Source organism: Gouania willdenowi, chromosome 1, assembly GCF_900634775.1.
Source record: "Gouania willdenowi chromosome 1, fGouWil2.1, whole genome shotgun sequence".
NCBI classification, from domain to species: domain Eukaryota; kingdom Metazoa; phylum Chordata; class Actinopteri; order Blenniiformes; family Gobiesocidae; genus Gouania; species Gouania willdenowi.
The window spans coordinates 34757229-34768359 of record NC_041044.1 but is presented as its reverse complement, the minus strand read 5'-3'; the positions used below and the strand labels follow the sequence as shown (position 1 = coordinate 34768359).

The 11131-nt window shown below is 40.6% G+C and overlaps 1 protein-coding gene across 1 annotated transcript in view; it reads left to right on the top strand.

Moving 5' to 3' along the window:
- The window catches only part of LOC114458911 (complement C3-like), a 60088-nt gene that overhangs the window by 46304 nt on the left and 2653 nt on the right, over positions 1-11131 (top strand). The window contains exons 29-41 of the mRNA XM_028441327.1: positions 73-232; positions 337-432; positions 2341-2491; positions 4494-4579; positions 4725-4802; positions 4890-5045; positions 5134-5196; positions 8351-8432; positions 8547-8592; positions 8690-8780; positions 8878-8967; positions 9058-9160; positions 10649-10738. Of these exons, the coding sequence (XP_028297128.1) occupies positions 73-232; positions 337-432; positions 2341-2491; positions 4494-4579; positions 4725-4802; positions 4890-5045; positions 5134-5196; positions 8351-8432; positions 8547-8592; positions 8690-8780; positions 8878-8967; positions 9058-9160; positions 10649-10738 (1292 nt within the window). The remainder of the gene's footprint in view (positions 1-72; positions 233-336; positions 433-2340; positions 2492-4493; positions 4580-4724; positions 4803-4889; positions 5046-5133; positions 5197-8350; positions 8433-8546; positions 8593-8689; positions 8781-8877; positions 8968-9057; positions 9161-10648; positions 10739-11131) is intronic.

Sequence of the window (11131 nt, the reverse complement as noted above, 5' to 3'; positions counted from 1 at the left end):
AAATACTGTCCTGATTCTACATTTACTTAAAATCACAAATGGTATTAATAATTGCTTTTCTCCCTCTCTAAGGTTGACCGCTTATGTTGTGAAGGTTTTTTCCATGGCCTATAATTTGGTAAAAATTCAGCCAGAAAATATCTGTGACAGTGTCAAGTTTCTGATTCTCCAGTCACAGCTTCCTGATGGCATGTTTAGAGAGATCGGGAAACTAATCCACAAAGAGATGGTGGTACGTACTTTGTTTGTACCTTTTGGTAAGTCGTTGTTGAATATAATGTCTGTCAAAGTAATAGTGATGTCGAGACCTGCGTGTATTTGTGTGTACATTTGTAGGGTGATGTACATGGCTTGGATTCAGATGCCTCCATGACAGCCTTCTCCCTCATTGCCTTGCAGGAATCAAAAACAATATGCTCACAGTCTATTTCTGTGAGTAGCTCACCTGCATGCACAAATACTTACTCTTGAAGGTATTCACTGTACAAAGTTTCCATCAAAGACATGAAAGTTACATCAATTAGTTCAAAGTTATAATATAAGGTTTCTGTTTCAACAACAACAACAACAAAGTAACAACTTGGGGTATTTCAGAGGGGAGGTTCAACAAACTCTGAGTCTATCCATAAACGCAGAGTTATCATACAGTAAATGGGAGTATGCTGTTCCATTACAGCTTGTATGAAATGGGTTAACCAACCCTGAGTATGCGAAGCTCTGGTTACTTACGAGCACGAGCGCAATAAAAAGCCATCACCAATGGAGCACAAATAACACGAGCTACCATAGCAACGAGCCGGAAGATAGTGATTTATTTCACCCCGAAAGGTGAAATAAGCAGGTATTTGGGTAATTTGAGCCTATTCTAAAGGTGCATTCACACCCAACGCAACTTTAGCAACTATAGTCGTTTCAATCACCTGTGATGAACATTGTCATGCTTTTTGGTTGTTTCATCACTTCATCGCTGCATTGATGACTGAGCAATAGTATTTGTCTGCAGAGCCATCAGCAGCACTGGGAGGGCTGCTCTCCTTCAGCCATACGTTGACAACACTTATCATAGATAGCTCCACTTGTACTTATAGTTTAAATGATCAACTTACGGTACGAAAGGATGAGTTCACTCAAAATATACTTTGAATTTCAAAGGCTTATTCAAGGAGTATGCCACTTTCATTTGGCCCCAGTAAGTTGGGGAAATGTACAGCCCTCCAGCTACAGTGAGAGGGCTACAGCCTCAGCTCTACAAACAGTCACGGTCGCTTGACGTCACGTCATTTACATTGATTTTGAATGTAATGTTGTTGCTAGAGTTGTCTGGACGTACCCAGACATCCCAAGAAAACATCATAAAAACGATGACCTTGGCTGGAATTGTACTCCTGACCCTATGCTATCAAGCACACTTCCTTACCATTGTGCCTTTCCTATTGCAACACTCACTCTACAGTCAGTAAGTATATATCCAGCTGTATTTCAGTAGGACATAATGTAAATGTCGAGCCTTAGATGTGTATTCCTTTAAATTGACATGTCCCCCTTTACATTTGCCACAGGTTTGTATCCAGGGAACTTTATAATAGAAGGCAGTAGGTGTTTTAAGGCAGATCAACCTTTCTGATTGCTCTGCATACTGTGCTTTTCCCTGAATGCTCAGCATCCCCAATGTTGTAAAGAAAATTACTGTTTGCAAAAAAACATAAAGCAGCACAACATTTGTCATGATTTGAACACACGTCTGCGGTGTGTGATGTTACAAATGTGTGGTCAGAGAAGAATGTCAAGGTAAATTAAAGTTTTCCCTGAAAAGCGGTGTTCGGGTGGGCACAGCCAGGTAGAAACCCAGGGTTTCTTAGACAAAACCTGCCAGTGAGCATGTTCAGTTCACAGAGAATGTTACTGTGGTGACATACTCATAGTAGAACGTACCTCCCTTTCAAGAATCGGAAACACAGAGTTTTCCTCATTTATTAATACCCCTCTGTTCTACTCAATTGTTTTGAAAAAGACTAATTGCTGCTGGTCTACCTTAAAAAAAACACATGAAAATTGCAGGATGTTGTATATATTAAAATATTACAGATAATGTATGAAATAGAAAAATAATAGAGATGATGATATAGATGAAACTGGGTACTGACATGTATGGGGTAGAAGTGATAAATCAGCAGATTTAGGACACAGCTCAACCTGTGTCTTAACAAAGGAGTGTGTTAGGAGCATTGTTCAGGGCTTGAGAAGGAGGGGGGTGGGAAAGGTGAAACAGTTAAAGTGGATAAATCATTCTGTGTTCACACTGATCCCATGCGTTTACCATCTGTTTCTTTCTTTTCCCAGAGTCTTCCCGAACGTATTGACAAATCAGTGGCCTACCTGGAGAAACGCCTGCCAACCCTTACCAACCCTTACGCCGTTGCACTGGCTTCATACGCCCTGGCCAATAATAACAAACTAAACCGAGAGGTTCTCTTTAGATTTATTTCACCAGGTATCTCCATTGCACTTTCACTCTGATGATTTGGGTCAAAGAAATGCACAGTGTTAATGCCTGTAATGTCCTTGATTATTATGAGTGAGATGTCACACTATGGGATTCACATTCCTTGTAGCCCTCAGAAGCACTTTTTTCAATCCACCAAGCCCTGTCACGGACATTCCCACCCTCTATAAGAGGGAGGGCGGATGTGCAGTTCCTCATTCAAAATAAGCACCTCTTCTCACTCGTTCGAGCAAGAAGGGTTGTCTGGGGTGACATCTCACTCATATTACTCATAGAACCGTGGTTACGAAAGTAATCAAAAGTTCTATTTCATAATATTTTGTGAGATGGCAGCTACCGTATTGTAGACATGCTTATCGAGCAAATAAATCAGCTCGCGAGGCTCGCTATACATCAGGACAGAAGAACCGTCCAGCAAGAGCGAGAGCATACTCACTGCTGCACAAATATCCTGAACAGACACTCCCCTGAACAAGGCCCAGGACGTGGCAGGACTTCGGGTTGAGTGTGCGTGCAGGCCCTCAGGCAGCCACAGACCCCAACCCTTGTAAGCCAAAGCGATGGCTTCCACAATCCAGTGTGACAGGCAGGGTTGGGGTCAATTACATTTTAACACTAATCTATTTTGAGTAGTTAGGTGTAGTGGCAGGTGTGACGTGAGTGAAGCTGCAGTAATCAGGTGACCTTCACTATGTAGCATTGTCTACACAACATGTAAACACTTAGATCTGACTCAGAGCGTAACACTACAGTCACTACCACCCTATGGATGGGTGTCGTGACACAGACTGTAACCAGACTAAATGGTTCCACTTTGGTTCCAGCTCTCTGCAGGTCATTCGCTAGGTCCCCTAGTGTGGTTCTTGGATTTTTGCTCACCGTTCTTGTGATCATTATGACCCCACGGGGTGAGATTTTGCGTGGAGCCCCAGACGGAGGGAGATTATCAATGGTCTTGTATGTCTTCCATTTTCATTGCAATAATTGCTCCCACAGTTGATTTCTTCACACCAAGCTGCTTACCTATTACAGATTCAGTCTTACCAGCCTGGTGAAGGTCTACAATTTTGTTTCTGGCGTCCTTTGACAGCTCTTTGGTCTTGGCCATACTAGAGTTTGGAGTGTGACAGTTTGAGGTTTTGCACAGGTGTCTTTTGTACTGATAACAAGTTCAAACAGGTGCCATTAATACAGGTAACCAGTAGAGGACAAAGAAGCATTTTAAAGAAGTAGTTACAGGTCTGAGAGAGCCAGAAATCTTTGTAGGTGACCAAATACTTATTTTACCGAGGGATTTACCAATTAATTCATTAAAATCCTACAATGTGATTTTCTGGATTTTTTATTTTCTCTTTTTGTCTCTCATAGTTGAGGTATACGTATGATGAAAATTACAGGCCTCTCACATCTTTTTAAGTGGGTGTACTTGCACAGTTGGTGGCTGATTAAATACTTTTTTGCCCCACTGTATGTTTTTGTTTTGTTTTTGAGATTTAAAGAATCAACTTAGTTGAGAGTGAGATAATCATGCATGAACCAAAATCAAGGTAGAGGGTTAAAATAATCCTAATTTAGATTTTTGCCATAATCGCCCATCTCTAGGGTGATTATGGCAAGGTGATTAGGGCTCTCAGGGCTAAACACTACTTATTAGGTAAAATTAAATGTTTTACAAGTTTTTTTGTGAAAAAAAATGCTCAGATTTTTTGGGTCTGGCCCATTTCAAAGAAAACTGGTCCATATTTTTGGCACCTGAGGTGAACTGAGTCTAACACCCCTGCTTTACAGAATAAACAGAAGATCAGAAGGGTTATGACGATGGCTAAACATTAGCTGTCCATATTCCACCCATGCATGTTTGACCCACTTATCATCTGTACAAACAGGCATTTATCGTACTTGTTGGAGCACTAACCCAAATTACTATCCAAGCTTTAAGTATTTGACCAAATATAACATATTTGGTAAACAGCCTTTGTGTGCCTTTCAGCGTTAACCCACTGGCCTGTACCTCGTGGACACCTTTACACAATGGAGGCTACAGCATATGCTCTCCTTGCTCTGGTCAGGGCCAAGGTGAGCTTGTATAACAGTGTACAAACAGCTGACACTAGAGAATTATTCTTTATGAACTTCTTGATTAACACAGAACGTCATTTCTTCATCTTGATTTTTCCTAATGGAGTGAGAGACTTAAAAACTTTCTTTTGGTTTGATAAAGGCTTTTGAAGATGCTCGACCAATTGTAAGATGGTTCAGTACACAGCAGGCTGCGTTTGGAGGCTATGGATCAACCCAGGTAACAAAAACATCCAATTATTTTATTTTCATTTCATACTATACCTCCTGTAGATTTTCCCTCACTTTCTTGCTTTTCTCTCTTCAGGCTACAATCATGGTGTATCAGGCTGTGGCAGAGTACTGGGCTAATGCCAAAGAACCAGAGTACAATCTGAATGTGGAGATTCTTTCAGAAGGAAAATCCCTTCCCATTAAATACAACTTTAACAGGAAAAACCACTTCACCACAAGGACTTCTAAAGTGAGAACACATACTGACACTCATGCTAGCAACTTTTTTTTATGTTTTACGTCTACTAATCAATGCATGTGTATTAAAATCCCAACAGGTTAACAGCATATTTGATAATATTACAGTGACGGCCAGTGGGACAGGAGAAGCAAACGTCAAAGTAGGAAAACAGTTCCTGTATTTTCATTTTTTTTTGTGTGTGTGTGATTTCTATTACTTGTTACTAATACAAGCAGAAGTGTTTCATTAGTAAAAGGGAAACACACTGCTTGATCAGAAACACCTCTGCCAACGTGTGTGTGTGTGTGTGTGTGTGTGTGTGTGTGTGTGTGTGTGTGTGTGTGTGGGTGTGTGTGTGTGCGTGTGGTGGGGTGTGTGTGTGGGGTGTGTGTGTGTGTGTGTGTGTGCGTGTGTGTGTGTGTGTCCATTTTCCAACCCGCTTGCTTCTTTTCAGGGTTGCGGGGGTCTGCTGGTGCTTATCTCCATCTGCCGCTTTTTCCCAACGTTTGGCGTAGCTATTACATGAGCTGGCAAGGACAGATTGTCAAGACGTGACGTCACAGACAGTGACCCCAAACATCTGCTGACACATGTTAAACATACAGGATTTACAACTCTGCTGCTAATCTAGGGTTCACTTAAATTAAAAAAAAAAAAATTGCCACATACAACACACAGACAATAACAGCAAAAATGCCATAGACTATAGATATTTTTTACAAATCCTATACATTATAATACAGTAAGTGTGTGTGTGTGCGTGTGCGTGCGTGCGTGCGTTATAATAATGGTATTGCGCTATGAGAGGCAGAGGGGAGGTTTCACCTTCAGAGTTTCACGACTTGTTTACACGTTTTCTTGTGAAAACGCAAAAGTTTTGTTGCGTTTTGGCGGTTCATTTACACGACAACGGCGTTTTGGTGCTTGAAAACTGAACTTTTTTAAAACAGGCTCCATAGTGGAAGTTTTTGAAAACGCTGCCCCCTCTGTGTCCGTGGAAACAAAGAAACGATACCTTCTGTATTACTGGCATGCACACTGCAGCTGCAGAGTCTCAGATGTTAGCTTTAATCAGACGTACAAAGTTAGAATTGACCCAGCCTGTAGCCGTCAGAATACGGGATGAACCAGAATAAAGCCAATTTCTCAATCCCAATCCCATATTCTGTTAACCTGATTTAACATTTGAAATGATTTTAAGGATTGAAATTTTTGAATAGCTGGATTTCGATTATGAATTTATTTTATGGGTTGTAGTAACATGTACTGACTTATAAGATGTCAGCTGAGTTGGTGACCCGATCCGTGGTTTGGTCAGCTGAGGTGGTGACCTGATCCATAGCCCGATCAGCTGAGGTGGAGGCCCGGTCCGTGGTCCAGTCAGCTGAGGTGGTGGTCTGGTCCATAGCCCGGTCAGCTGAGGTGGTGGTCCGGTCCTTAGCCCGGTCAGCTGAGGTGGTGGTCCGGTCCTTAGCCCGGTCAGCTGAGGTGGTGTTCCGATCCTTAGCCCGGTCAGCTGAGGTGGAGGTCCGGTCCGTGGTCCAGTCAACTGAGGTGGTGACCTGGTCCATATCCCGGTCAGCTGAGGTGGTGGTCCGGTCCTTAGTCCGGTCAGCTGAGGTGGAGGTCTGGTCTGTGGTCTGGTCGGCTGAGGTGGTGACCTGGTTCATAGCCCGGTCAGCTGAGGTGGAGGTCCGCGCCACCACCTCAATTAAGCTCCAGTATCTTTTATATTTTAAGACAAGCGTACAGGAAATCTAAAATAGCCACTTCTCAACCACTTACTAAACCCAATTAGGTGATTAGAATCTCGTAGGTCAACCTTTATTAACATTGAAAAGCTGAGAACATTCCTACTAGGGCTGGGTGATATGGACCAAAACTCATATCTCAATATATTTTCTTAAAATGGTGATATATGATATAAATCTTGATCATTTTATTTCAAATGAAGTCTGAGCAGAAAGAAAATTCTGGGTTAAATTTCTTGATGCAAAATGCTACACAGGCACATTTATTAACAAATAGGTGCACAATATGTGCCATTTTTAGCTTTTTCACCTCTAAGGGACAGCATGTGTGAGTGAGTTCTGTAGTGTGACTTGTTATGAGGAAGGTCCATTTAATCCATTTAACTGAGCTTTACATGTTGTTCTGATAAGCAAAAGCAGCGACTCCTAAATTGAGTATTTTACTACAAAATACGATATATATCAATATATTGGAAAATATAGTTTTCTATATCGCCAAAATAGAAAACTCAATACATCTTGATATATCACCCAGAACATCTTCATTCCTAAATTATAAAACAGCCTAAATGAAAACATAAATGGGTATATGAAGCACATGTTTATTTAATATACTTATAGTTCATATACAAGTCAACACGTTGCATATTTACTGTTAATTTCACGTTGCTTGTCTGTAAGTTAGACATTAACATTTTATTTTCATTACATATTTTCTTATAATTTCTCATGCTCACTTATGTGGTTCTCTGGTATTTACTAATGACTTATTAGATTTGTTGCAGATTTTACATTCTTTAACACTTTTTGAAAGCAGTGTATATTTGTGGCGCTTGTGATTGGGGGATTTTTAACTGTGTCCAGTCCTGCTGCTCTTTAGGAAGGTAAACTCTCTGTCCTATTTCACAACGTATTTACACCAGTTCTTTGTTTTTTTCACCAGAACCTCTTCATTCATTCATCTCTCCTGAGTTGTTTCCGGGTTTGTTGTGACTGTTGGGACTAATCTCGCGAGAACTGCCATCTGAAATGGCCTGAGTGGCTAGTGCTAGCATTCAGTTTAAAGAGGCAGAGGAATGTTTTTCTTTATCTTTTCATTGTTATTACATTAAAATATGGGATATTTACGGGAAAATACTAATAAGGGACAATGGCTGGAAAGAGGGGTAAAAGTGATGCACATAAACGCTCTTACTTGTTTTGCTTATTTTGGGTCATTGCAAAATCATACCGCCATCAATTTGCCAGAAATATAAACTACATTGTTTTTTATGCTTTCAGCGGTCTCATGGAAACAGAGATCGTTTTGAAAATGTTGTGTGAATGCGGAACTTTTTGGAAACAAAAACGCAAACAGAAGCACAACGTTGTCGTGTACATGCAGGGCCTCAGTCATGGTTTCAGAGCTGTTTGCTCAAGAAGTTTTGTTAGGTTCTCACATTTTGTCGTGGCACATCTAATGTGGCCTTTATCGCTCAGATCAGCAGAATTTTGAGTGGTTTGTATTTGAAATGGGTGTAGGATATGCCTTTTAGGATTAACAAATTGCTCTTTGTTTCACAGATGGTTTCATTGTATTATGCTAAGCCCAGTAAAGGGAAGAGTGACTGTCGGAAGTTTAACATGTCAATCGAGCTCATTCCAGGTATTTTGGATCTTTTTCTGATGTATTAATTCATTATTAACAATACTAGCATTGTCTGTTAGTATTTGACCATCACTTTCTAATACTCACCAAAAACTTTTTTTCTTCTCACAGAAATTGAAAATGATGACAGTGTATACAAGCTGAGAATAGAGGTTTTGTAAGTTCCTCCCCCACTGTTTCTATTAATGCAATCAGAACGTTTTATTTTAAAGTTTAAGGGTTGGATTTTTCCCTCTTATAAATTTCTTGTGCAGGTATCTTGACAAGACGCACGATTCAACAATGACAATCCTGGACATTGGCCTCTTAACAGGCTACACTGTTGATACCAAAGACCTGGAATCGGTATGAACTTATGGACCTGTGTGTATATATATATATATATATATATACACACAAATATATATATATATTTATAAGTTGTGTGTGTTTGTGTGTATAGTTGTCTTCAGGGCGTGATCGAACCATTGCACGTTACGAGATGGACAAACTCTTGTCAGAAAGAGGTTCCCTTATCATCTACCTAGACAAGGTAACGTAGTCTTTGTCATACACAGCTTTTTTCCTCTACCTGTGTTAGTTTGTGTCACTTACAGCATTGCTATGCATGTTCTTCCCCCAGGTTTCTCACACTCTGGCAGATGAGATCAGTTTTAGAATCCATAAGACTATAAAAACGGCCCTCCTACAGCCAGCTGCTGTGTCTGTCTATGAGTACTACAACGGTATGTCTCAAAAACATCTACTGACCAATGCTATTAGCTGACTGCACATTTCTACCATCTAATGAGATGACTACATGCCACACTGGGCGACAATGATATTTTCAGACTACGATTAACTTGATCAGTTAAAATACAGCTTAGATGGTCTTCTTCTTCATTAACAGACACTACTGTAATTGGACCTAGAACTGTAATGTGGTCTTAAAAGTTAGACCCACCAAGACTTGAACTGAGAGAATTCAACCTGAACCAGTTTGAACTTGAAAGAAGTCAATTATTTCTAAGCCCAAACCCGTTACAACCCAACATTATTATTTATATGTGTGCACACACCCAGCCCTTTGGCATTTTGTCAAGAATGGGTCGTTTATACATTTTAGATCGATAGATTTTTTATTTATCCCGCAGTGTGCATGGATGTGAGTGATAGGGGTGCATGCGTGCGGCTGATGCGCATGCGTGTGTGAGAGAGTGAACCGTGGAGGAGAGATGTGCGTGCGTGCCTATGGGTAGAGTCCGACAGGCGACCGGGACAGGTAGCGAGCTTATGTTTATAGTGCAGCCAGATAATAAAGTACAGCTCTACAACAACAAAACAGCCTGCTCTTCCCACGCCATACCATATTTAACAAGCGTACGGGAGTAATCCCCAGAGGAGAAGCAGCCAGCCTCCGGCCATGAAGAGTGCGGATCTCCGTCACGGTTGGGAGACAAAACAGGAAAGATTTAAACATGTTCTTAAAATTGTGAATTCATTCATTCCAAATATATTAACTCAAGGTCTGAAAATGCCCTTTCCTCTCCCATGCCCCGCCTCCTCATAAATATCACTGCTGTCATCACTGCGGAAAAAGCTTTGACAGTTACTACCTGGTTGTGGGACGTGCTAAATTTATACAGAAAAACAGAGGCAGCAATGAAGTCCAGGTTTGATGAATTGCGTTGTGTCCCCTGCATTAATTTATTTGCATGTCCTTCTCCCATTTTTTTGCTTGTCTTGTGAGCTCCGCCTACTATACATATTCATTAGAGGGAAATGTGCTACATGGGTTGAGTGCATATTGCGACATGCAGCAGCTGCGCACTCCTGATTCCCTACGGTTTGTACGGCTTATTAGCACGTAGAGTGACGTTTGCACATGTTTTAATACCCCTCAACCTTTAGTGAATCCGCCCCGCAGTATCAGTTGGTTATTATATTATGTATTTGGTTTGCTATAGTGTGTAGTAGTACAACACAGCCATCAGTCAGAAAATCAATCCTTTACAGTGGCACACACAATCAAGTGAGCCAATAAATACTCCAAAAATGTTATATAACATTCTAAAATTTTAGCACGGTTACCAGAGCCAGGCCTAATCTCAGAATTTAACTTAACTGAGTCTAATGCAATAAAATAGAGAATGCTTCACTTTCACAATGGAGTCACTAGACTGAATGTTATGCATCTATTGTACTTATTGTAATTCATATTAATTCTGTTGCAGAAACCAAGTGTGTGAAATTCTACCATCCCGAGAGAGAGTCTGGACATTTGCTGCTGCTCGACTCCGGCAAAGTAAAGACATGTGCTGAAGGTAAACAAATCAATGTCAGCTGGATAAGGTTGATCAACTTTGAGCGACGAGGTCGCGCAACCTATAGTGGCAGGAATTACTTCAGTCGCGTCGCTTGAAGGGAGGTCTAGTCGCCAGAGTCGCGTAAGCCGTATTCGTTGTGAATGCTTCTTTAGTCGGTCAAGGCACGTTTCACAGAGATCCTCTGATTTCATTTGACTCTTACAGCTTCGCACTCAGTTATAGGCCTGTACATTATTATTGAATGTATACATGAATGGGTAGAGTTAAACATATTTTGTATTTTATTCTATATTATATTGTGCATTGTTGGATTGTCACTGCTAAATAAATATTTTCGTTATATTTTGAAGCACTAATATTTATTTATCCAAATGTAATGCTTTAATTTTA